At 40.5% G+C, this 27858-nt stretch overlaps 1 protein-coding gene across 1 annotated transcript in view; it reads right to left on the bottom strand.

The window, feature by feature from the left end:
• LOC111147583 (TRAF2 and NCK interacting kinase) overlaps positions 1-27858 on the bottom strand; it is a 381965-nt gene that overhangs the window by 22043 nt on the left and 332064 nt on the right. The window contains exons 19-23 of the mRNA XM_022503698.1: positions 21933-22096; positions 19766-19863; positions 18888-18911; positions 13008-13192; positions 2390-2519 (exon numbers count right to left, since the gene is read on the bottom strand). Coding sequence (XP_022359406.1) covers positions 2390-2519; positions 13008-13192; positions 18888-18911; positions 19766-19863; positions 21933-22096 — 601 coding nt within the window. The remainder of the gene's footprint in view (positions 1-2389; positions 2520-13007; positions 13193-18887; positions 18912-19765; positions 19864-21932; positions 22097-27858) is intronic.

Genomic DNA, 27858 nt, shown 5'->3' with positions numbered 1-27858 from the left:
TCTTCTGGCAGATGGGTCCCTATGGACAAAGTGGGAGACGACAGCTGGTGTTGGTGGGTTCTAGAAATTGAGTAGGGAAAGGTCCTATAGGGTCATAGGATAGGGAGAGAAAACCAGAGGGCCTGGGTATGCACTAAATTTGTGTGTCTTGGCAAGACAGTGGGTCATAGAGCCAGTATCCACCAGAACCATCTTGTCCACTCAAGTGAGAATGCTGACATAAGTGAGTTCTCCTTGATGTCCATCTTGGGGAACTGAATAAGAGCACCCTATAAGCTAAGTTCTATGGTGAGTTTTTCTTTTCTTATTGTTTTGTCAGGGACATACTTTCATTTGCATTCAACTTTTTAACACCTGTTCCTTTAATGGATTCCAAGGTTTGTTATTTTAAAAGTCCACTTTTGGCAAAGGTGGAATTCTAGAAACTGAGAGACAAAAGATTTTGGGCCCTCCATAGATCAAATTCATATAAGACACTGGCAAGTGCTGTTTTCAAAGTGACTGTCTGTGGCCATAAAATACTGGAGTGCTTTAAATAACATGGAGCCTTCTGGATATGTCTGGTAACTGAACTGAAAATGTGCCTCTTGATAATCTCCCAAGTACTGACTCTGTCTTAAGGACTCAAGCAAACTGTAACCTGCGTTAGAAATCAGAGTTCTTTTATTTAGAGTCAGAGAGTAACTCACCCTGGAACATCTTCCCTCAAGTTTTCCAAGTAGCAAGAGAGAGTGATAGCAGCATTGCACACCTGCATTGGGATTCTCCACTCACCGCGCTGGGAGATTTAGACGCCAGTGCCATGTAATGTCAACTGTGGCAGCCAAGTCCATTTCTTAGTTCAGGCTTACATGATAGGACTCTTTAAAGCCTACTTCAAAGATTCGGCAAGGCCATATAATGAGATTCTAGCAAGCTGCTTTGTGAACTACTCTTCCAGTTACAGCCCGACTGCCAATTATTATTTCAAAGGCCTTATTCATCTCAAAACTACAGTTCCTTTCTTTCTTGGAAGAGCAAAGCCTGCTCTGATGGTTTCCCAAACTCTCCTGGCTAAAGAATGACAGATGATATACATTGTTTCAGAGGCAAGAGTGGGGAGTGATAACCAGTAACAAAAGAACTCCATTCTGTGGTGACAGGGAGATAAAATAATATTGAGTTGATCCCTGAACAACACAGGGGCTGGGGCATTGACCCCCCCATCCCCCGGGGCAGCTGAAAATCCGAATCGAACTTTTGACTTCCCCCAAGCTTCACTATAATGGTAGCCCACTCTTGACCGGAGGCCTTATCAATAACATAAACAGTTGATTAACGCATATTCTGGATATGTATTATACACTGTATTTTTATAATAAAGTCAGCTGGAAAAAAGAAAAATGTTATTAAGAAAATCATAAGGACAAGAAAATACAGTTACAGAATGAGACCGTATTGAAAAAAAAATCCATGTGTAAGTGGATCCACACAGTTTTTATCACTCGTGTTGTTCGGGAGTCCACTGTGTTTATGTTAACTGAATGCTTACACGTGTTAACTCACTGAATCCTCCCGGTCAACTTATGAGTCATCTCCTATTGTTTATGAAATTTTATAGATGATAACATGGACACAGGGAGACATCAAGTCATTTTTGCCCAATGTTACCAGCCATTACTTTCCTCCCAGGCAAAGACTTGGTGTCAAACTTGCATGATGACAGTGAAGTGAGAGAGAAGAGAAGACAAATTTTGATTTGTCAAGGCCCTTCCCATTGGCACAGGTGCCGTGAGGACGGGCTGCCTGTGGGAGGACAATACCCCCCCACCCCCCAACGAAATGATGTGCCTCAAGTTTAAAAAAACACAATCCTACATAGTGCCAAGGTACATTTCCAAGTAGATTGCATATTTCTTTGTTCTTTCATCAAAATAGCTTAATAGCCTTTTTAATGTTGACTTAATTAGATAAGATGAAATCACAGTTTCTTGGAACTTGTAAGCATTTTCTACATAAAATCCACAAGGATAAAGCCAGGAGGGGAGGAAGCATAACAAGGCCTCGGATACTGCTGAGCGAGATCATTCATTTCTGTTTTCCTGCTGTAGGAAACATCTGGGTTTGCCAGTTTTCTATCCTTAGGCTCAAATTCCGTATTCCGATTTGCATAGCTCCTACTGAAGAATCTGGACTAATGTAATTAAATCACACTGCAGAAGCTTAGAAGGATACAGGAAAGGAGGCGGTGGACAATTAAAATCACTCAGCCATTGAGAAGCGCCGGTGCCCCCGCCCAGCCCCATCCACAAGGCTTACACTACATGTCGTAAGCATTCTCTACGAAAGCTCTAATATTGAAACCACTCAAGAAATGCACTTCCTCTGCACAGCTTTTATACCAACTTACCTCTCTTATCATCAGGGTTCCTTCTCTTGAAATACTGCTGCTGAAAGTGTCCGCGTGAGAGGTCTCCAGCCCGTGAGTGCCGACCATTCCCACATTGTACTGCTCCGTGTTCCCCGGGGCTCCTGTGGGTCTGAGATGGGAAGGAACGATATTAACACCAATGTATGTTTAGGGAATGCCGGTTTCTGGGTGTCCTGAACAGGCGTTCCGCTTCTGCAGCATCCCCTCCCCGCCTGCTCTCTGTGCAGCAGCCCTCGTGAGCAAGCTTCCGACTCTCCAAGGATGAAACTGCCCCAAACTGCCTGCCAGGCTCCGCAGGGTTTCCAAGCCCTCCCTACTCCTTCTTCCACCAGCAGGCTACCTTGACCTGCACTTTGCACATGCTATTCCCTCTGCCTGGAAAACTGTCTCCCACCCTGGCTCTTGGCTGGTTGCCTTTCTCCTACTGTTACTGAAGTATCCACACTTCATCTTAAATGATAACTTCCCCTGAGAAGGCTTCTCTCAGCATCGAGATCTTACCCCACCAACCCCTATTCTTTCTCTTCACCCTCCGTCCTGTTCCTATTCGTTCTCACCACAGTTTGTGACTCTGTATCTTTTTGAGTCTCTTGTGACTTTTGCCTTCTGTTTCATTAGAACATAACCCCTGTGAGGGCAGTCTTGTCTGCAGATTGCTGTATACCTAGCGTAGAACTAGGCACAGAGCGGGAAGGAGTGCAACACACAATTGTTTGATAAATGGGTTTTCCACTATTTATGGATAAGAAACATCAATGAAGGGCATTCTGGCTTACCAGGATGTCCATCAGCTAGGCTGTTTACCAATATGCAATACTTTTTAAAACCTCTCTAATGACTCCACACTGTGGTGTACGTTTCCAGCTTGTTCTTGCATTTAAGATGTAACGGAGAAGGTAACAGGACCTTGACATATGCCCTGAGAGCAGAGACTGATGTTTTCCATGTGTCCTGGGGCACAGAACATATCTATCATTAAGGAAAACTGAGAACCAGGTAGGTGACATGGTTCGTCCACAGGATTTCAGTTTCCAATGTGGGCCTCACTGATACCCTGTATTTATTTTATTTTTATTTTTTTAAACATGTTATTTATTTATTTGAGAGAGAGAGAGAAAGGAGAGTGCACGCATGAGCAGGGAGAGGGGCAGACGGACAAGCAGACTCCTGGCTGAGCAAGAAGCCTGATGCAGGGCTCGATCCCAGGACCCTGGGATCATGACCTGAGCTGAAGGCAGACGCTTAACTGACTGAGCCACCCAGACACCCACAGCTGCCTCTCTTTTAGTGCGGGTTTATTAAAATAAAAAAGGCATCAAGGCTTGTTTCTCTCATTAGGTATTTTAATTATATGTTTTACCATTTTATTCTCTTAATTGTTTCTTTTTTTTTAAATTGTTTCTTAAGTATTTAAAAAAAAAACCACATTTCTGGTCTCCTAGATCCTATCAAAATCCAAACATTTGAGGAAATACTCAACTCAAGAAAGAAGAAACACACCAGATTTCTGACATCTCTGGGACAGAGAAGACATATGTTAAAGATCCAAACAAAGAAGTGAGAAGATAAGATGAGTCCACACCAAAAAAAAAAAAAAAAAAAAAAAAGAAAAAGAAAAAGAAAAAGAAAAAAAAAAGAAATGCATAGGAAAACACTTATGCCAAAACTACTAACAGGAGCAGTGGATTGAATGAATCTAAATTTCCTTTAGAACCGATGTGTTTGGGAAGAAATTCCAAAGAAGCAATTTCAATACTGTATTCCCAGAAAGGAGACATTACTAGTGTCCCAGAGACATGGTAAAAGGAATCACTGCAATGAATGCCTGACATTCGGCTAGACTGGTCAGTCAGAATAGTTGTCAAAATTGTGATGTTGTCGCTCATTTATTTGAAATTTTCTTTTACCTTGTATGTATGTTTTTAAAGCTGCCTTCAATGCTTGTTTATCACACCACACAAGATTGTGTGATACAAATAAGTCAATAAATGAAGCATTTATAAAGAGCCAACGCCTTCTAGGAAGGGGGTCACTTCCCTTCTTCACTGAGACATTCTTTGCCTCTGTCAGAAGCTACATGGATGGTGGCAGCCACCACCAGGCTGACAGTGTGCAACTGAGTTCCTTTCCACCATCAGAGAGTTTCATGGGAATTCAAAGATCAAAGATATTTTGGCCCACTTATATATTTTTTCACCCTGATGATGTTTGATTCTACCCATTTTAACCAGAAATACGCCAATATGAGTGAAATTTTCATAAGAAAGGTATTTTCTAGAACTAACTCCATTAGGACAATTCCTGGATCAATTTTCAATATGCTTCAGTTAAATTCTTTGCCAATTTATTTGTTTTCATTATTATGAAAGTAAAATTATCATCATAGGATCCAATTCTTTTCTATGTAGATTCTATAACAAAGATTTAGTAAGCCAATCAAAATTGTTATCCATAACATCTTTCAAAGGATTCTGCGGTCACTACTTCTACCAAGTACAGTTTGTCTGGATTGGTTCTAAAGGTGTCAATTTTATTAAGAAGATTTGATTCACCTGTCAATTTTTAGTCAATAGCAAGTTTTACAAAGGGCATAGTGTGAGCCACTGACAGTTTAACCTCTTGCTCAATATTTTTACTGAGATTATTTTTTCCCAGGTCCATTTTTATACTTAAAATTTTATGACCAAGAATTGTTCCATTTTTGATAAATTTTTATGGTGAACAGTTTGTGCTGTTTTGAGTTTTTAAAAGTATCATTTCTACTAGTAATAGTCCTTATTGATTGAATAAAATACAATAATCTGTATTTCTTCCTTTGTCAATTGTCTAGAATGGTGAGCAATTTCTCTTAGATAGTTTAAGGTTTTTCTGGTGTGTACAATTGGTCTATTTTATTATGAACCTTTTATATATATTTGCTCACTCTGTGTACCTTGTATTATTTGACAACATCATTAATTTTTCTGTTACCAATAACAGCGTTTGATTATGGAAAATTCCTACAGATTTCTGTATGTTCCAAATCACCTCTCTACAGATTTTTTAAAAAATTTTAAAAAGTTTATTTATTTATTTAAGCAATCTCTACACCTGTTGTGGGGCTCGAACTCACAACCCTGAAATCAGAAGTCTCAGGTTCTTCCAACTGAGGCAGCCAAGCGCTCCCAGAATTCTTTTTAAAAGGCGTGGTACCTTCCTTCAAATACTGAGGTTCACTGTTCAAACTGTTGCTCTCTATACTTGACTTCTAGCATCTCAAGGAAACTCCTTAAGTCATATCTTAGCTCTCAAGTTCAACGACTGCTCTTTGGTACTTTGGGTATTTGACCTCTTGTCTGTCTACTATTCCTGACCCTTCCACTCCATCCTTCTTTGCTCCCCTGACCATGTCAGGCTTTCAAACTTCAGGAGCTCCCAGTTAACCATAGGATAAACCTGTGGCTTACAAGTCTTCTTTTATCTGGTCCTTGCCTGTTTCTCTAGCTTATGGTTTCAACGAAACCTACCTTCCATTTTTAACTTGAACAAGATGTGCCTTCTAGTAGTTTCCTACACATATCATGCTACCAAAACGCTTGGGCAACTTTAGTCTATCTTCTCTTCCTGAATGGTTCTTTTACATTCTCTGCCCCCCTCTGGGTACCTCATCCTTTAAACTACAGTCCAGGCTCCTAAACTCTAGCCCAGCCCCACTGGGATGGTATAGGTGGCTCTCCACTCTGCTTCCACATTATCCTCTACATGCCTCTAACCACGCACTCAATACACAGTCCCGCAATGATCAGATCTCAGTACTGTTGGTATCCTCGGTGCCAAGCACTGTGCCTGGCAGGCAGGTGACATCCAGTAAATGTTTTATAAGTCAACAAAGGCTTTGTTTAATAACTCTAGCAAACATTTCACTCAAGTTCATTGCCAAGAGATAGCTCTTTTATGAATTGATGATCAATCAGCTATGAGAATAATTATTACCATGTTTAAAGTGTCCTGAATAACTAATGATTTGTCTTTTTAAAATTTGAAAAATAACTTCAGCATTGTATCACTTTCTTTTTTAAAGAAGTAATTTTTTAAAAAAGATTTTATTTATTTGACAGAAGAGAGAGAGAGATCACAAGTAGGCAAAGAGGCAGGCAGAGAGAGGGCTGAGCAGAGAGCCTGCTGAGCAGAAAGCCTGATATGGGGCTTGATCCCAGGACCCTGAGACCATGACCTGAGCCGAAGGCAGAGGCTTAACCCACTGAGCCATCCAGGCACCCCTGGATCACTTTTATATACAGGCTATGAGAAAATAATTTTCTTATAATTGTTATTACAGGATGATCGAAACATTTGTTCAGGTATGTCACTGAACTTTATAGTATGGAGAGTGAAATTTGATGTATGTAAATAAAAATACATCATTTAGGAGGTTGGTGAATCCCAGGAAAGAAGGCACACTGTGAAAAGAGAATCTTACTGCACTACAAACATATTTTAAAAATCTCACTGAGAGGGGAATGGGGAAAATTTGACCTATGTAACTCTGGAAATGAACGGAGTCCCATAAGACTAAACGTAAAAGGAACTCTAACGGCTGCAGTTGTTTCCCGTGGGCATACAGGTTAAGCATTCTGACGCTGCTATCCATGTGAACAATTAAGCAGATGCTGGTGGTTTCCCACTGTTGGTGTGGGAATTTCCAAGTAAGGATGGCGGGGGGAATGATCCATGTGTTCATGAATCAGAGTTGGAGATATCAGGATAAACTTTTATTTAATGTCATACAGATGGCTATATGTAGAAACACTTGTAGATACATGTACATAATGGGTTAAGACACACACGGATATTTCCTTGCTTGGTCAGCTGAGAGGGCCTACAAGAAATGATACACTAGCAGCCATGAGCACATCCCGTGCCCGTATCTTGGTTCCGATACCATTCTTTAATGAAAGGAATCAAGGACCCCAGGAGAAATGGCTGATTCCAGGACTAGAACAAGAAGTACACAGGATATGCCTGGAACCCCTTACAGTGTCAGAAAGTAATTGGGGTATGTCAGCCCCAGGGGCGCAGGAGCCAACTGAAAGAGCTTCCAGTGGTTGAAGGTGGAACAATTCAAGCAGCAAAATGAAGTATTGGATCATAATCCAAAGTACAAAATAAATAGCCATGGATCTATGTTGTTATAAATAAATGACTGAATAAGTTAATAAATGGAGAGGAGATAAATCTCGGCAGAATAATTTCAAATAAATTATGTAGAGACTCCATCCTAAAGGAATGTAACTCTTCTCTCCTTAAGTGCAGGCTGTGCATGCTGGCTTTCTTCCAAAGAGTAAAGTGTGGAAAGGGGGAAAAATTACATTACAGTAGAGAAACCTGACAAACATTACCTCAGCCAGATGATCAAGATCAATGCCAAGAGTCCTAAGTCACATAGTACATACCCTTGGTAAGAAGTGATAAAAATGAAGTGACCTCTGTGATCTTTCTCCTCCAACCATAACCTTAGTCTAATCTAATTATGACAAGAACATCAGATAAATTCCAGTAGAGTCGAATTCTATGATCTTCCTAATTAGTACTCCTCAAAACTGCCAAGTTCCTTAAAAACAAAGGAAGTCTGAGAACCTGTCGCAGCCAACAGGAGTCTAAATAGATACGGTAACTAAATAACTAAATGTAACATGGTATCCTGGATGGGATTCTGATACAGAAAAATAGATTTGAGGTAAAAACTAAGGCAATCTGAACAGACTATTAAAATATATCAAATTTGGTTTATTAAGTACATACTAACATACTGCACTTATAATAACAGTGTGCAGGGCGTAGGAGGGGTAATGGGAACTTTTTACTATTTGCTCAATTTTTTTGTGAATTTAAAACAGTTCTAGAAAAACAAAGTTTATTAACAATAAAAAAAATGAAAAAAAAAAGGCAATGATTTAAAAAAAACACTCAGGCCAAAACAACTAAAACATTTTATACTTAAAGTAATCCTTTTGTTCTAAAAATTATTTCCAAATAGAGTCAGGGTGGGAACAATTAGTTGTCCAAATTCCTATAAAGACTATAACAAAACAAGACAAAACACTTTCACTGATTAGAAGGAAAACTATAGGAAATTTACTGTGATTAGGCCCCAGGTTTAGAACAGTAATTTCCTCTAATGGGATTTGTCAAAGTGTTCCCGTAGGTACTGATTTAATTCAATTCAGTACACATCTATCGAACACCTGCTCTGTGAACGGCCCTTGGTTTGGGATTGGGTAGTGGGTAGTGGGTAGAAAAGCTGAGGAAGGGGCGCCTGGGTGGCTCAGTCAGTTAAGCGTCTGACTGGATTTTGGCTCAGGGCATGATCTCAGGGTCGTGAGATCGAGCCTCACATTGGGTTCTGCACTGGACATGGAACCTGCTTAAGATTCTCTCATTCTCTCTTTCCCTTTCCCTATGCCCCTCCCTGCCATGTATTCTCTCTCTCTCTTTAAAACAAAACAAAACAAAAAAAAATGAATAAAGCTGAGGAAGACATGGCTCTTGAAACCAAAGACGTTAGCATCCGGAAGAGCATAAAAACATGACATGAATACTCAAATACAAGGCACGAGGTACGTGGGAATGCAAAACAGAGGGAGAGCTCATTGCAAGAAAGGCACAAGGCTGGACCAGTACAAGGCATGTATTTGCAAGAACGGACAGGTCAGTTTGGCTGGAGTATAAGTTGAGGCAATCATGAGCCCCCGGCGATGAAGAGGGTCGCAGGACACTAGAATCCAGCAGGATCGGAGCCACGCTTCTACAACACTAGTAATACCAGAACTGGAAAAATGGACAGGAGGGCAGAGAGGACCACAAGCGAGGAAGGGAAGCACTACAACAGCCCGGGAGGGCAAGGGGTCAGAACCACGGCTTTCCTGCGATAACAGAATGAAGAGGGCACACAATAAATGGCTCTCGTCATCCAGACAGCATTTGATAAGACTGTGTGCAACTCCAGGGCTATGCTGGCAGGAGATGGTCCTAATGGTTAAGACTGGGCCTTGCACGTACTGTTCTGACACAGGCGCAGACACCCAAGGGAAGATGTTGACACAAGAGGGTGCTGCTTTGGCTTGCTTGACCTGACACAAATCTTAGTTCTAGAAAGCTTCTGTTTTTTTTCCTGATTATAAAAATTGTAAATGCTCATCATAAAACTGGGGATCTACATAAAATAAAAACCCCTCATAGTTGTATAATCCAGAGGTAATCATTTTCATAATTTTGGGCTATTCATGAGGCATTGGGAAATAGTGCAGTTGGTTAGTTAGGGAAATAATCTTAGTTATGTACACTCTTATAGGTTCTACCTTATACTATAAATAGGAAACCAGCACTGCCCATAAAAAAAGATGTTGTTTTGAGCATTAGGATCTATAGTCATTTGTCTAAATGGCTGGGCTCCATTTCTGAGAAGCTCTTTTTGTATACACTTCATGGCAGTGAACTGTCTTGATATATATATGTATATATCAAGATATTTTATATATATATCCTAATTATTTATATATATATATATCAAGACAGTTCATATATATATATATATATATAAAATCAAGATACATATATAATATCAAATATCTATATAATGGATAAAAATATATAAAAATATATATAAAATATATATCTAAAAATATATAGCATAGTATGTAAAGGCTTATCTTAACAATAGAAAATAAAAAAAAGATTAGAATGTATATAAGAAGTCTTCCAACTCTAAAATATCCTATTCTAAAAGAAACAATTGTTTTATAATGAATTTTTTTTTACTACAGTGCAATTTCTTAGGTATACAACTATCATGCCATCGCAGAACAGACTGCATACATTTTATATTCACAAAAATGCATTTACCAAACTGGAATAAATACATATATACGCACCCACATACTTGTATTTTATGGTATAGGAGATCTACTCAGAGACAAGGCAGGATACAACCTGTCAGGATACAACCTGCCTTGTCTCTGAGTAGATCTCCTCTACCATTAAATATTTTAAATGCTCTTTAGTGGACGATCATTTTAATCTGTCTAAAATTTACCAATTCTTCCAGAGCCATGTCAACTTTTGCCTCCGTTATATGCATTCAGTGATAGCGCATTCATTATTTCTGGATGATAGTAAGAGATCCTCTGAATTGCTTCACCAGTGTCGAGCCTCTTCTTTTTATAGATTGTCATAGTGATTTCTCTCTAACATAGCACTGATCATGTCACTTCCCAGCCCAGGGGGGCCTTCCGTGGCTCTCAACGGCCCCATGATAAAGCTCACACTTCTTGGCCTGCTTTCACTAGTCCAGACCACCCCCTCCCCACCCCCACGCACCCAACATTCCTACCCAAGTCAACCTTCTGGGCCTTTACTTCAATTTCCCCTTGCCTGAGATTCTAATATTGTCCCATGTTCCCTCTATCTTGATGACAGTTATTTGTGAACATGTCTTTCTTCTGGATTGTGCCATAAACTCTAGGAAGCCAGGACTTGCAATTTCATTTCAGTGCAATTAAATATAAATCAAAGTCACTTAAGACCAACTCTATTCCGGACACCATGCAAGGTGTTAAGAGTAGAGAGATGAGTGAGACACAGTCTTCCCCCTCGGGGATCTCAGATCCCGACAGGGAGACGAGATATAATAAACACCCTGATTTGAGCACTACGTGAAACTGGAGGAGGACACTCAAGACCCAGGGCCCACACAGCAGAAGGTACGGCTCTCTCTGCGCAGGCTGGGCTGTAAGCAGGTGATTTCTGAAGGGGCAGGAGAGGGCTAGAGAGCGAGGGGAAGTGCAGCACGGCCTGTCCCAACCAGTTTTGGACAGGTGAGTACTTCTTTAGTGTGGGAAGAAATGGATGTGCCTTTAGCCATAGCAAGGTCAACACAAGCCAACAGCCTTGCAAAATATGACTGGGCTTCAAAACCAAATACGACTGAACATCTCTCCCAAGGATGTTTTGGTCTTTCTTCCAAATATTTATATTAGTTTGAAGTTTCTGCATATAATCTTGTTTCTCTTCAACTAGGATATACGCTTTGACAAGGCAGAATGCATGTGTGTGCCCTTGCTGATTGTCTCAAAGCCCTCAGTCTGGTGTAGAACACAGAGTGGAAGTTTTATCAATATTTAAAGTCATAATCCAGCCCTCACCCTAGTAGTTGTAGGCTCAGGGCTTAAATGGAATTCAAAACACCTGTTAGAAAAATTAACCACTGCTGAGTCAAGATAAAAACAGAAAGGACCAGCATATTTTGCAGAAATGTTTTGGATTAGTGATTTTGCCTCTAGAACAATTTTATTTGCCGTTAAAAAAGCAATTTAATGCAATTTGTTTCAAATGTCATATTTTAGCTTATTTATGGTTGTCAATAACTGTGTAATCAACAGCAGAACAACAAGTATAAATTTTCAGCTATGATAATTGGATTCGCCTCTCAGAATTGCTTGTACATAATGACTGTTAATCAATGGATGACATTCCCTGCAGATAAGCCAGCCCTCTCCCTCCAATCTCTGCTGGACAGGACAGTAATCTGTGACCCGAAATGGCATCTTCTCTGTAGGGAGTCAGTGTAGTGTGATGACTTTGGCTCAGTAGCAGAGCCAAAGAACTGGAAGTGAGTGAAGAGCAAATTGGAACCATCCGTGTCACACTCTGTCAAATTTATACCAAATCAGAGCAACAGCACCTTGTGTTTGTTTGGGGGAGGGAGTAAGAAATGCATGTGAGTGTGATTGTCCGAATCTGTTTGTTTAAACTGGAGAAGCAATAGGGCAGAGGAATTCTCTCATAGGACCCTGTCCAATGAGGAGAAGAAAAAGAAAAATTGAGACTAAACAAAGGAAAGAAAAGAAGTAAAGGCTATAGCGTAACATAAGTGAATAATAAGGGAAATGTAGGTAGGCATAAATTCAGGAATGAATAGGCAAACGAAGACTGCAAAGGAAAGGACAGAACGTGGCAGGGGGTGGTGTGGGAAAGTCACAGTCCACAGAGAAAAGGATCACATAAGAGAGACAATGAAGAGGAAAATGATAACAGGGATATATTTAAGTCAGACCCTCAGAAGGTTCTCTGCAGGATGATTGGATTCCGGAATCTTTCGCTGGGACGCTAACCCATGCTCTCCCACGCATTCTTCCCTTGGTGGTGGGGGTTGGGGGGGGTGGGGAGGATGAAATATGTCTCCTGTTGTTAAATTTAACTCCTAAGTGTCATTGCCCATAATTCCACTCTTGCAGTTTTACGGGGACAGGGACGTGCCAACAGTCTGGATGTCAATATCATTTTCCCAGGAGATGACAAGAACCATGCAAGTGTCACCAAAGGGAGAGTCAATCCCGAAAGAGTAGTTGGATAAAGCACAGGCAGGAGGAGCCCTGCTGTGTATTCCAAGGGACGGTGTCCGTGGAGAGAGGTAACTGTGGGGTTATGCTCTAATAAAAACTCAAGTCCGTTGATCCTGCCAGAGACCCATAAATGACCTTCTGTTTAATTCCTATTTCTTGTCCTCTCCGTTTGCAGACCTCACCCGCCCCGACAGACATGTGAAAAGCAGCTCTCTTACATGAGTCTGGGTATGTCACTGACAGCCACTGTCCCATCATGGGTCTCACTCTCTCCATCTTCCTCCTCTTCATCGCTACTTTCCGACTCCTCACTGGAGGAGGAGTAATCAGTCACCTTCTTCAGTGGGCGGTTTGTTTCTTCGATCCGAAGTTCTCGTAATTCTTTGGCTAATGCCGTCAGATCCTACAAAAGAGAAGTTCATTTGGCACGTATGAATTGTAGAGACGACCAAAGTCACATCTCTCAGCAACTCAGGGCTCCAGCTTAAGCAACAAGAAAAGAAAGCTCTAGATAGAACTGTTACAAACATAGTGGCTGCATGGAGCGAAGAAAACGATGTTTGTAGCGCAGAGAAACTAGAAAAAAAAGATGAAGTAAATTTAGACTTTGTTCAAAACCAATGGCTAGACTGAGACAGTTCAGTTCTAAATATACATGCGTATATATGTGTATGTGCACTCTGTGTGGACACATATATACAAACGTTGGGTTCTCGTTTTATTTTGTGAAGGTGACGTTGGTCACCCTCAGAGTGAAGGGGAAAACACATGGACTGAGCAACTGTTCCCCGGGATTTTGGGACTCTTGCCCAAGCCACGGTCATGGCCTTTCCCCTCTTTGATTGCTACTGTACCAAAATCTAGCATCAGTCACAGAACAGAGCAATTCCCACGGTTCCAGCTACCACAATGGCTTACTTGATGTGTCATCATTCCCTGGGGAGCAGAGGCACCACATCAAATAATGGCCTGCCCCAAAGCCCTGTGCCGCTGAAATTTATAGCCCCAGAGCTGAGTTAATCAAGAGGAACGACAACAGAACAAAAAAAAAAAAAAAGGAATTCTCGAATTCTCTTCCAGAACAACAGGTGTTTCATTTTCTTTTGTTTAAAATCACAGTCACCTGGCAGAAACCCTCATGAGGAATACTGAAATGAATGTGCAAACACCAAAAGGGAAGGGACCATTTTTCAGGTTTCCATGAGTATGATGCGGTCTTCAGCCTTATGGATGTGATGGTGTGGTATCTAATCACGAGACACATTGCAGGCAGTGGGGCTGGATCTCTGACTACCTTCGACTTCACATGCTTTCAGGGCAATGCAGAGGGGAGCACTGCAGAAGCGTAGCCGCTCTAATTCGCACGGGTTACACTGCCCATGGCGTGTGGCATGCAAATGAGGAAAAAGCGATTGGACATCGGTCTTACCATTTCTCCCTATATTAGTGACCCATGTGGGAATCAGAGCATTCAGTGAGAGACAGGGCATTAGGGAGAAAGAAACTCATTGAAAGATACTAAATCCCACAGTTTTCTTATGACCATATTCTCTCTTTATTTCCGTTCAGAAATGTATTTGTTTGTCCAATCCTCCTGAGGTCAGGTTAGACCGATATAGGTGATCTAAATGGCATCTTCTAAACTAGCCTAGAAGGAACACTGTGAGGAATGTGTATAGCTAAATTATAAAATGAAATTTTGTTCCGGGGGAGATCACAGATCATCACGTTTCTTTATCATCCCCTCTGTGTCAGGCATTGCTATTTTGGTTAAGACTAGGAGAGGAAGTGGTTCGGGTGTTTCATTTGGTCTAGAAATTTAGGAAGTTCAAGGTGGTAAAGGAAGGAGTCGTTTCTTCCAATTTCATAATAAAATCAAAGGAAAGCAATCATGGCTTTTAAATTTGTTCTGAAGGGACATGAAACACTGGAAAAGGGAAGATTTTGAAAATTCAAATTGTGTGTTTTCCACCCAAAGATGCTTGCTGGGCTTTTTACACACATGCACACATGTATGGCCTCAATCTCAGTGGATATATGTACCCCATCTGTGAAAATGAAAATAGAATTGTATTAAAAAGACTCAAAGGTGTTCAAATATAATGTATACCGCTAAAGAGGAAAATTACCACATAGATAGAATTTTATGCAAATGTATTTCTTGATTCTTTAGCAATGGACCAAAATAGGAAGAGGCAATATTCAGATTTCGGCTTTATATTCCGTATTTCCTCTGGACATTGCCAATGTTTATCTTTATCAAACTGAGAAGACAGTGAAGGGTATGCAATACTTGAACACAGGGGAAACACACTTTTGATATTTGTTATGCTATGAATAGAAAAGGATATTATAATCATCCAAACCAGCAAAATAGTAACAGATAAATTTATTTTGTGTCTTGTCTTCTATATTTTAGGAGCATTGTAAGTCTCAACAAAGAATGTAAGGCATTTAAAATGTTACTTATCATTATAAAATGCATTTGTTATAATTTAAAGAGAGAATATGGTTTAAGATAATTTATTTCTAATGTTAATATTCTGAGTAAAATATAATAATATTAGCTGTGATTTATTTATATTTATAATACATTTTCCTTGTGGGTTCATTTTCCTCATCTCTGACATTTCAAAACAAGACAAAGGAGATTTGAAAAAAATCAAAACTCTTTAGCAATATGAAGCCAGTTCAAAGGCCATTGATTTCAAGAAACTCTCATTTGTGAAAATGACCTGATTTTTTTCTAACACTGTATATAAGAAAAGTTTATAGTTCTGATTTGTTTTATAATTTTGCTTAAAATTAGAATATTTTGGGGGGGTTCTACATTATTAAAGAGGTATCTTTCTTGAAACACTGAAAGTAATTGCAAATTCCTCTTAAGTTTACTTGGTAACAGTTTAGACGGTGAGACATATATGAGACTCCCAAGGTAACAATAATGAGTAACTCAAAGGTAATATCCCAGGCAAAGAAAATTTATCTCCCATTGTCTACACGCTTAGCTGTGGTTTTGTTCCTTATCCATCCTCTCTGGAAGAATATAATAGCAAAGTTATAGAATATAGACACAATCTAAAACTGACACCACTGGGTTCAGATCCATTTTCATACATTTTAGTTTCTGACAATACCAATTTTCTCCATATAATGAGTTTTTGTGGTAATTTATTGCTTGGCTGTCTCAAGCCTCGAGCTAAAAAGTATTAAAAAAAAAAAAAGAAAAAAGTGCTATTTAGCATGAAAATATTTGAGAAATGTATAGTATAACTAAAAAAGAAATACAGCAAAATGGTAAGATTTTTTTTTTTTTTTAACTATGGAGTAAACAAATATGAAGATAGGAGGCTCTTAGCCCAAGGCTTCTTTGCTATAACACTTCTTAGAATTAATTTGATTTGTTTTCATTAAAAAAAACTCTTATTTAATCTGACAATTATGCATACTTGACCTAAAAAGGTGCTCTTTTAGGTCTCTTTTTAGAAACAATGTAGTTTATTTAGATTTTAGTTCAATATTTTGAGCTATTAAAATAAAAGTTAAAAATCTTTAAGCTGGTCTTTCTGTATGAAAATAATTTATTTCCCTTTTAGGAAATCTTAAGAAATGACCTTGGGAAAGTTACTTGACTTCAGTATCCTCATCTGAGAAAAAAAGGGTTTAGACCACGGGCTATTATTCAAATTCTCTCCAATCTGTGGGTGTGCTCTGGAATTTTCCAGATTCTTACGTAGTAACAAAAAAATAGTGCTAAAGCCAGTGTTTGTTTTTGTATTTCATCTTCATGTCATATGTTTAATCGTGCTGAAGTAAAAAGGATATTTATTTTCAACGATTGTGTTAATCACAGACTATATTGCACAATCTTATAGTCCATTACAAAGGAGTGCCAAATTAATGGACACCCCCTCAGATGGATGTTCATTTAAAATCAAACCACTAGATTAACAATAGTAAGCAACACTTTTTTCAGAGTTTTGAGGCTTTTCATTTCAATTCGGGGTTATCTAAATGGCCAATCAGTCACTGTAGAAGGAAGTGATATCAAAACCTATGAATGAAGATGGGAGAGAGGTTTATTGCAAGATTTCTCAACTGTGGCACTATTGACATTTGGGGGCCAGATCACTCTCTACGATGGGTTGCTCTCCTGTACATGGGAGGACGTTTGGCAGCCCCTCTCTGCTCTACCCATAAGACACCAGCTGGCACTGCCTCCCCCTCCAAGCTGTGACAACCAAAACTGTCCCCAGACTTTGCCAAATATCTCGTTAGGGGGGATGGGGAGAGGCGGGAAAAGGAGAAGAGGAATCATCCCTGGTCAAGAACAGGTAGAACCAAGTAATACTGTATTTTTTGTGGTTTAGATCAGTGACATTCAAGGGTAGATAGGATTATCAGAATTACCTGGAGGGCTTTTTCCAACCACACATGGTTCCAGAGATTTCCGTGTATAGCTTACATCCCCTCAATTACTTATACTTCTGTTAGCCCCTGTGGTCTCTGTCCAGTGTATGAGAGTAAAACCAATGAAATAAAGCCATTTTTTTTAAATAAAGCCATTTTTAAAAGCCTAAAATATCCTGGGTTTACCAGATGAAATCCATTTCCCCATGACAGCCACCTTCAAGCTAATTTCTGCGCATATGAGATTCCCCTAGAGTTTACACACACACACACACACACACACACACACACACACACACACACACACACAAAACCATTTTCCAAGCAGCCATGGCACCAGAATATCATTCTCTTTCTTCAACAATTTGGGAGAAAATTGATACAAGTTGTGATAGTTGTGTTCTTCTGACTATATTATGAGGGGAAGGGCCAGGCTGTGTCAGAGAACAATGAACATTCCCTTTCTATAAATGCTGTCCACACACTGTCAACATGGAGAGTCTCATTTTTTTTTAAGAGCAGCAATCCTTTACCTGAGAAATAACGTTCCAAATCACTCTGAATTTAGGTAAGGTGTCCTAACTTTGAAAAAGTGAGGCTCTTTGATAAAGATCAGATGCATAGAAAACTGTTTCTTTCACCTACCAAAATGGCTCCATGTCTCCAGCCCAAACCATAGCATGAGGACGACCTCTTGGCTTTACACTTCATAGAATGCTCTCACACACGTGACCATGAATGATCCTAATCAAGCTTGTGATTGAGGCAGAGTGGGTGTCTTTCTTCCCATTGTACACAGGAAGAAACTGGCCCAGAGAGATTATATGAGACTGGTCCTGGCCAGTTACTTATTGGGGGGAGGGCTAGAATTTCAATTTGTTGACTCTAAAGCCAGTGCTTTTTCCATATCATTTCACAAAAATGGTGCTCAGCAGAGTACAGCTATAAAGCCATAATAGTAGTCCTCAGATTCCATGCAGTCAGGACTCTTGGCAAGGCCTGTCTCTTAAAAACAGCATCAACAACTATGCTGTGTTCATGCAGGTCTGACAAACAGCAGAAAGGCAGTCATCCTTCTAAGCAAGCTACTTAAGATTGACAAAGCCATATATTTTTCTAATGGAAAAATGTCTCCACAGATAAGGAAATAAAGTCACTTAACTCACCAGGATTCATTAACTAAAGTTGATGTTGCTGCCGATGCTGTAGTTAATGTCCCACAAAACGAATCTAACAATACCCAGTAACTCCTTGTTCACAAATCACACACTATAAATTCGGAGTGCTTTAGCATGATGTCTCTCTTCTTTGTTAGTCAAACCGTCAACCACCCCCTGCCCCCGCCCTGCACAGCTGGGGAGTACAGGTAAAGGGCTAGGCTTTGCTACTGGAAGTCGCTGGGATGAAAAACTATGAATAACACAGCGCTAATGCTTATCTTTAGCCAGATTGGAACACTGGAAAAGAGGCATTTTGCCTTAGAAGGAAGGTCCCTAGAAATTCCCACGAGTGTCTGAGGGCCTCGGGCTGGCTGCTGTTGAAGGGGCTTGGCTTCCAGCACACCACACTCCAGAGGACCGAATTTTCAATCTCTGACCCACCAGGCCACCTCTCTGAATGTCAATATCAGGAAATTAGCTTTATATTTACATCTTGTGACAACATGACCAAGAAAAGGTAATACTAACCTCATCTATTGCTTTCTTATAGCTCTGAGAGAGGAGGAACCCAATCCAGAAGAATCCACAGGTGAAGGAAAAGCCAGAAGAAAGGCAGCAGGTTAGACACACAATGGGAATTGTTAGTACACAACCACTAAATGCCAAAGAGCAGAGAGAACCTCAACCCTGAAGGGGGCAAATCCCCTTTGGGATTATTCTCGATCTGCCCCCAAACTTTAATATGTACAAACCAGAGTAAACCAAAAAGTCCTCACATTTATTTCATGGAAAAGGTTCTCTGAAATTTTAAAGAAAGTAAGTGGATAGTCACTCATCCCAAATTAATTTCCAACTTTCAAATGTCAGCCTTTACGCTCTTATTTCTTTTGCCAAAGCTATTTGGGGTCTGTCATGTCTCAGTGAGGAAGCTAGATTTCGAGTTGTCAGGCCCCTTGACAAACCATCCTTATCACATTTGGATCCAGAAAAATACAGTCCTGAAGGCATGAAGAACAGCAAAAATTACATTAATTCGTACAGAAAATAATGTAGGGAGAGGGCGGAGCAGACAACAGAAAGCCACAGAACATGCCCACATCTCCGTAACTGCAGCTCCGCATTTTTTTGTCAAAGCTGCTGAGTAGAAATTATGTAATGATAGGAGTTATTTCTCCCCGTTTTTTATTCTCTAAAGTAGCATTAACGATCAGCAAAATGCCTAAAGGCAGATAAACAATCCAAAATCTCTTCAGTTCTTTCCTGATCAGGTATGACTTCCTTCTGGATGCTTCCAGCATCCACGCTTCTTAATCTCAGTGAAGTTTTGTTTCATAGTCATGAGGGTATCCCAAACCACTTGATCCCACAGCTTCCCTGGCAACTTAAGAGAGTTCAAAAGCACTCACAGCTGGTCGACTAGGTCGGGTAATGTCTCTGGATTCTTCTGGCTTCACCTTGGAAGGCTCGTGGGGGAGCACAGGAGATCCTTCTGACTTACTGTTGGCTAGACAGAAAAACAGGGGCCAAGAAAATTAATGGCCATCACAAAGTGTTGACTCCAGTCCCACATTCTGTGGTGAGTCACCCTTCAGGATTACTCAGGGGATACGTCATTCACTTAGGCAAATCCTCAGACACATCTGTGAAAACTGTTCATGATCGGACAAATGCATTCAGGCTTGTGACCTGGAAGTCACTCTTAATCATAAGGAAAACCAGCAAGCACCACTGCCACGATCATTTACTGAGAACTAAACGTGCGTCACACTCAATGCTAAATGCCTTCTACGTCAACTGCCTCATAGGATTCTTGCTCCCACCCAACGTGTGGCACTCTTTTCCCATTTTACAGTTCAATAGACTTTGAGAAATGGCATAGTAGCCTAAGGTCCTGCAGAAATTATGGGCAGAGCTAGGATTCTGTCTGGTTTGTCCAAGTCCTATTCTCAGTTATTACACTAAACCAAGCTTCTGTGTTAATATTCTATGCTAAATTTCTTCTTTTACCACTTACCCATTAGAATAGGTCATTTTGATGGCACAGAAATGTATTGTATTTGATGGAATGGTTTTTAAATGGGAGGCAGGAGTTGTCTGGGTCCTTTAAGGAAGAAAGAATGAGGTGGGAACAGGAAGGAGAGTGTTGGTGACCAAGGGAAGAGCCCCAGGACGAGGTACAGAGCAAGCGGCGGGGGGGGCTCCCCAAGCTCCAGAGTGAAGAGCAACTTTCCGATTATTTATAGGTAGAGAAAATCTATCTGGTATAGGACAGATTCTTTTGTTGTAAGGTCTTTCCTGGGCAGAAACACTCTAGGGAGACATGGATAAAGGAGTGGATAAAGGAATGGATAAAGGAGACAACAGTGTTCTTAACCCCGAGGACCTAGAGGCCAAAGGAAAGATAAGAATTAAACCCAAACCAGATCGGAGAATTAAAATGATACCTATAACTTCAGTTTTCTTTAGTTTACTGTAAGGATAACAAGTGGCTTATGAACAGAAAAAAGATAAGCCAATGGCAGTTTTCTAAACTAAGCAAATTTATATTTGGATTAAAGCAACAAAAGTGCACATGACTATGGGCTGGGCCAGCGATGTGTGAAGAACGCATACGGGAGCAGTGGAACTCCAGTCCAGAGACAAGAGCATCGCACGCCAGGTTTCAACCTTTTTAAAATGGACAGTGATTTTACTTATTTAAAGCCTTAAAAAGATACTAGGGGACCAAATCTGGTTGTGCCCAACGAAGAGGCTAAGAAAAAAATAAAGGACTGGTGGTTTTTCTCAGGCAGAGTAATTTGTTAATATTTGTCAGATTGCACTTAAGAAAGTTCTCGTCTTTGTTGCTTGGAAGCAAAATTATCTTCTGAAGGATGTTGTTCAGAAAGAGTCAATTTTGCAGCAAGAAACAATGTGTTGTCATGTGTAATTAGCTGGCCATTCTGCTGTTTTCCACAAGCTTCTTCATTAATGAGAACTGCACAGTGATGAAAGACTTGAATAAACGGTCGGAGAGGCTCATTTTTTATTCCTCTTGAGTAGGAATAACCCAAAGAGTCAAATATACTTTTTAAGTCAAAGGGTTTACTTCTTCTCTAAAGTGCATATGTATTCTATGTTAGTCTTTACAGAATTTCACTTTGAGAGATCCCTAGTATTATGAACTATATTCAGAACACCAAAGAGGGATGACTGGCATAATGGATGGGGAAAGAGGATACTTGGAGGTACATGAAACTGGAAACAGGCAACAAATGGAAATGGCAATTCAGGTGACTCATAAGTGATGATCTTTTCAAATAAGACCAATAATCTATGATCTTCCTGGAAAACAACATCACCTGCAATGAGAAAAGATTTAGTCCAAACTCTGATGTCACACATGGGACTGGGGATGGTGGTTCTCTCATCTAAGGAGACCAAGGTCAAGGGCAGTTAGAGGACTCTGTAGCATCGCACAATGGTGGCCACACCAGGAGTGGGGAGGCACAGAAGTCTGGAAGTGAGCTGAGTCCATGCCCATCGCTCTCTGCCCGAGGCAGCGCTGTCAGGGAAAGGCAGGGGAAAGCTTACCTCGAACTCTGGTCCGTTCACTGGATCCCGCTTGCGATCCAGGCTGCGAGCCTCCCTGGGAGCTAGGCTGGGAGCTAGGGGTGCTGGAGCTGGAGGAACTGCCACTGCTGGTCCTCTGCAAGGGGCTCTCCAAGATGGGCTCAGTTCTGCGGAGGTCAGGGTTGCTGTATGGAAGGCAGAGCACCGTGACTACTCCTTCCAGATCTCGCCATTCCTAGACACAAGCACAGTCCAGCCCCGCCCCGGGTATAGAGGAGCAGCCAGAGCCCTTGTGTCACCCTGCATGGAAAGGGTCACTGGGAATGACAGTCATGTCATTCTCTGTGGAGCTCCCAGCCTGATACTGCTGATGGGATGAACTCCTGACCCAGCTGGGTCATCACACTAAAGTATTAGCTCTGAAATGGTGCTCTTCAAAAGAGGCTTTCTTTTAAACCCTTATTCCCCTGTTCATTGTAAAAACAAAACAAAACAAAACAACCAAACCTTGAAAAATAATAGAAGATTTTAAAAAGGGGGGAAAAAAAAGAAAGCAACATATGCGATCTCTGACCCAAGAGAAATACAGCTATATTTTACTATTTGGTGTAGTATCTTCTAGACTTTTTCCTCTTGTATATATGGAAGCATGCTATGCGTTCAGTTTTGCAGTTTTCTTTTTCCCCTTAACATTGCATTGGGAGCAGCTCCTTAGGCTTACAAAAACAATAATGGCTGCTTAATAGTCAGTACATGGATGAATTAGTTGAACCGTTCCTCTACAGCTGTATATTACGGTACTGCCAGTACATTGGCCTGACACATGACACTGAAATGAGTATCTCTCCAGGCACACAAATACCCATCCCTACCTCCTTTCCAGACCCGGAATTCTTGGGTGGAAAGACATGAACTGGGATGTGTGTGTTGCATATGTTTGTATATGAGCATGTAAAGGTTTCACCAGTTTTTGCTGAAGTGTAGGAAATGGTCCATCTTACTGAATCATCAACCACACTTTATTATGAGCAGTTCACTAATTTGCTTTTTTAAAAAGTATCTTGTTTTAATGTTGTTTTAAAACATTACTTTTCAAAGAAGACATCCAATGGCCAACAGACACATGAAAAAGTGCTCAACATCACTCAGCATCAGGGAAATACAAATCAAAACCAAAGTGAGATACCACTTCACCTGTCAGAATGGCTAAAATTAACAAGTCAGGAAACAACAGATGTTGGCAATGATGCAGAGAAAGGGGAACCTTCCAATACTGTTGGTGGGAATGCAAGCTATTTTCCACTTTGGAAAACAGTATGGAGGTTCCTCAAAAAGTTGAAAATAGAGCTACCCTATTACCCAGCAATCACACTACTGGGTATTTACCCTAAAGATACAAATGTAGTGATCCGAAGGGGCATGTGCACCCGAATGTTTATAGCAGCAATGTCCACAATAGCCAAACTATGGAAAGAACCTAGATGCCCATCAACAGATGAATGGATAAAGGAGATGTGGTGTATGTATATATACAATGGAATATTACGCAGCCATCAAAAGAAAATGAAATCTTGCCATTTGCAATGATGTGGATGGAACTAGAAAGTATTATGCTGAGTGAAATAAGTCAATCAGAGAAAGACAATTATCATATGACCTCTCTGATATGAGGAATTTGAGAGGCAGGGGAGGGGGTTGTGGGGGGGTAGGGAAGGAAAAAATGAAACAAGATGGAACCGGGGAGGGAGATAAACCATAAGAGGCTCTTAATTTCATGAACCAAACCAAGGGTTGGTGGGTGTGGGGGCGGTTGGGGTAGGGTGGCTGGGTGATGGACATTGGGGAGGGTATGTGCTATGGTGAGTGATGTGAAATGTGTAAGCCTAATGATTCACAGACCTGTACCCCTGGGGCAAATAATACATTATATGTTAATTTAAAAAAATAAACTAAAACATGAAAAAAAAAACCAAAAAAAAACATTACTTTTGAGGGAGAATAATTTTATTCACATTTATTTACCATTTATAATTCTTTGTCAGTTGCTTAATCAAGTTCTTTGCTTATGTGGTTAGTGGTACATTCATATTTTTAAATTTCTTTCAAGAAGTCTTTATATACTTTGGCTCTTATCAAAGGGAGGTGTGTTTTAAAGAATTATTACTAAGCACTAATTCAAGAACAATACTAGTCGTCCCCACTTGTGATGAGCCCTTACTGTATTATTCACTTTCATAGCTTAACTGCCCAAATGGTAGTTATTTGCTCATTCAGTTGGTCATACCCAGCACTGGGTCAGGCATCTGAGAGACGATGATGAACAAGATACAGCCCTTGCCCTTGGCCAGCGAGCCGGTCACGCCCAGCCAATTTCATCCGTGCTCCGCCTGCTGGGAGCCCGGGGCAGTAAGCAAGGGCCCCGGGGCAGCCACTCTTGGTGGTCGTGGAAGCTGTACTGGGACAGTGGTGGGAAACAACTGCTCAGGTTTTTAAGATTTTGTTATAAAAATAAGCAGTCTCCTCATTCAAAGTTTCCAGAAAGGTCTTTTTAATTTATAACTCCTAGGCTTTTTCATTTTTCCTCTAGATTTTCACAATGCTGGGCCTAAACGGTAATTTAGTGAGACCTGAAACCAAGAGCTCAAATCTGCTGCCAGCCACCTGTCCCATGGATTCCTCCGTGTTTCCAATGCCTTCGGTTCTCCAAACAGAACTGCACATCTTTGCTAACAGTCACCACAGTGTGAATGGAGACATGATTTTTAATGCAGGAAGTCCTGTTAAAATGTAATTTTACACTTTCATCTTGCTCCGCTCATTTCGACAATGTCAAGTGCACTCTGAACTGTGCTGGGTCTCCCACATTTCATGTATAAAAATGAAAATAATATGGTTTCTTCCCTTGAGACATTTGCATTTTAGTGTGCCAAAAATCTGGCCACAGAACAGCATCATTATAGTAGCAACTAGACCAAATAATTTTTTTCGAAAACACAAGATCCTTACTTTTTGCTGAGGTATCTGCCAAAAACATTTGGTTGAGTTACAAACATTTTTTTAAAAAAAGATTTTATTTTTTTTATTTCACAGAGAAAGAGAGAGAGAGCAAGTACAAAGGGGGAGCTGGAGAGAGAGAGAAAGAAGTAGACTCTCTGCTGAGCAGGGAGCCCGATGTGGGGCTCGATCCCGGGAACCTGGGATCAGATCCTGAGCTGAAGGCAGATATTTAACCGACTGAGCCACCCAGATGCCCTAAGTTACGAACATTTTTAAATATCGGGTTATTGGAAGACATGGTTGGTGGCCCTGAAAAACACATGTAAAAACAAAGATATCCCCATAACTTACTAATTTTGATTGTATAAATGTAAACGTTATGGCAACATTTATCTTTTAAGTTCTTATGGTGAAGGAGTTGCTAAGTCAACCCAGCAGTATGACCAATTGCAGCAGAAGTAATTATCAAGTTTAAGGAAAATGTTTAAAATTCTCAATATTGTTATGGAACTAAACTGCTACCATTTAATTGGCTTAAATAGATTTGGTTCCATACTAGAAACAGCTCTGATTTGGAGAACACCTAAAATGATAAATGTATAACACTTGCACAATATCCTACCTTTTGAATTCTCCTTAAATAAATAATCTTATTGGGGCATCTGGGTGGCTCAGTGGGTTAAGCCTCTGCCTTCGGCTCAGGTCATGATCTCACGGTCCTGGGATCGAGCCCTGCATCAGGCTCTCTGCTCAGCAGGGAGCCTGCTTCCCCCTCTCTCTCTGCCTGGCTCTCTGCTTACTTGTGATCTCTCTCTCTCTGTCAAATAAATAAATAAAATCTTAAAAAAAAAAGAAATAATCTTATCTCCTGTCATTCCCCAATAATAAATTCTTTCCCATGCTCTTCTCTTATTAAACAGTGGTAGTTTATTTAATTAATTATATTATTTGATCAATTCTTTATTTAATTAATTATATAGAAATAAATTTTATTAATTTAATTTAATTAATTATGTAGGAATAAAATTAATAAAGTCCCCAAATACTTTTTTCTGAAAATTCTATTGCTAACCAACTGTATTGCAGATTGAGTGTGAGGGGCACACTAAGGCTTCTTGGTAGTTGCTTCCATTTTATAGAATGGTAATGTAGTGTTCCTTGAATAAAAAAAAAAAAAAAAAACACAAAAAATCCAGCTATGAGGAGAGGGTAGCTGTGAGCTCTGAGATTTTTCCTAGCTGTTACGTGAACACAGCACTCCTTCAATCCTTTAACCAACACCTTTCTATGAAGCACCTACTTTGTGAGCCTCATTTGACCAGTATGAGGGATGGAGAAAAGCACCGTCTCAGGTATGAGGTGCAGGATAATTCTAGAGAAGGGAAACATGAAGTGGAGAGCACAGTGGATAAGGCAAACCTCTGTATGCCGTGTGTGAAAGGACCTGCAAGTATTGTCAGTGTTTGGGGAACAACGAATGTGGTCTAGAGTGGTCGAGGTGGGGTCACCATGGAGACAGGTCTTGACTGGGTCTTGGAGTGGGGAGCAGGAAGTCTGGAGGAAGGAGCTGAGTGAGGACACGGGGGCTGGGGTCTTCCCGGGGCTCGCCGGTATGGGGAGGACACCACCGTGAGAGAAGAGTAGGGAGGAGCACCACATCTGTGTCAGGTTTCCTGGGAAGACTGGCTCATCGGAAGGGGTGGACAGTTGAGGCTGCAGTGCCTGTAAGGCTGGGCAGAGCACACAGACCTCCCAGGGCCGGGTTCCATCAGACCGGCTTGGGGAGAGAGGCAGGCTGACCAGATGGGAGGCCGCCACTGTCCTGATGAGAAGGCCTGGGACACGGTTGTCAAGGAGGGGCACGGGGACTGGCAGAAGCAGCTGGGATGTGCACACGTCTTCGATGGGACTCAGAGCCTCTTTCTGTGTGAAATTAATTGGATCCCACGGGCATTAAATCCCTGACCTGGGCCTCATTAGCACGAGTCCTCCTTGCTGGAGCTCACCAGCATGGGTGCTGGCTGGGTTTAATAGGCTGCTGTTTTTGCTGCTGGAGACTGAAAAAAACTATTTCATTTCTATATAATGCCACGTAGAAATCAGGAAAATTTTAAAATGCTTTTTCTATCTTATTAATTTTTTGGGGGGGAATATAAGTATTTTGAGAAAATGTCATACCATTCATATTATTCTTTTCCTTATTGTGTAGTAATATGGTCTGGCCTTGGGGCCATGGGGTCTGAGATAAATGCTTTTAGAGGGGATTTCAGAAGGATTCTATGAAAGAACAGGTTTCCTTTGGTCACATATTAACTGTAACTACTCAGATCCAAATGTGAAAAAACTTGAAAACATTCATATATATTTCTTTTAAATGCTAACTTTTAGTCTGAACTTTTTAGTTCAGACATTTGCCATCCCACAGACAATGCTGTTTGCTCTATAAAACACACAGTAAAGTGAAAATGTGGCAATTATTCCATTTACTTAAATCATATAAAAAGTCAAAACAGAAAATTAGGATTACAAAGTGATTTCTTGGCCCAAATACTTGGGCCAACTCTATAATTAACTGGCTGACTGCCAAAATTCACTCTACTTTGTTCTTTGATGACACAGCCAATGAGACCAAATGAGCCATGGGAACAGAGGTTTGGGATGGGACAGAGAATTATTTTTTGAAATTAAGCGTTTAGTCATCAGGTTTTGACTGGGTGTTTCTGGCTTAATTTAAATCTTTTCATTTTCTGAATATACTTGTTTGATCAAATTTTAATTTGCTTTAAAGGAACACATGAATCAAAGTTAAATAATAAAGTACATGGAACTTTTTAAAACAATATTTTAAGAAATGAACAAGTCAAATCCTGACTTGGACTCAGATGATCACCTTGACAACATAAGGCAGTGGGGAGCCCAGACAGCAGGTTAAGGACCGCACAGCGATGTG

Source organism: Enhydra lutris, unplaced genomic scaffold (genome assembly GCF_002288905.1).
Source record: "Enhydra lutris kenyoni isolate GAN:26980312 unplaced genomic scaffold, ASM228890v2 scaffoldscaffold2, whole genome shotgun sequence".
Classification (NCBI taxonomy): domain Eukaryota; kingdom Metazoa; phylum Chordata; class Mammalia; order Carnivora; family Mustelidae; genus Enhydra; species Enhydra lutris.
Note: the sequence above shows the minus strand (reverse complement) of the source record. Positions and strands in the feature narration are given on the sequence as shown.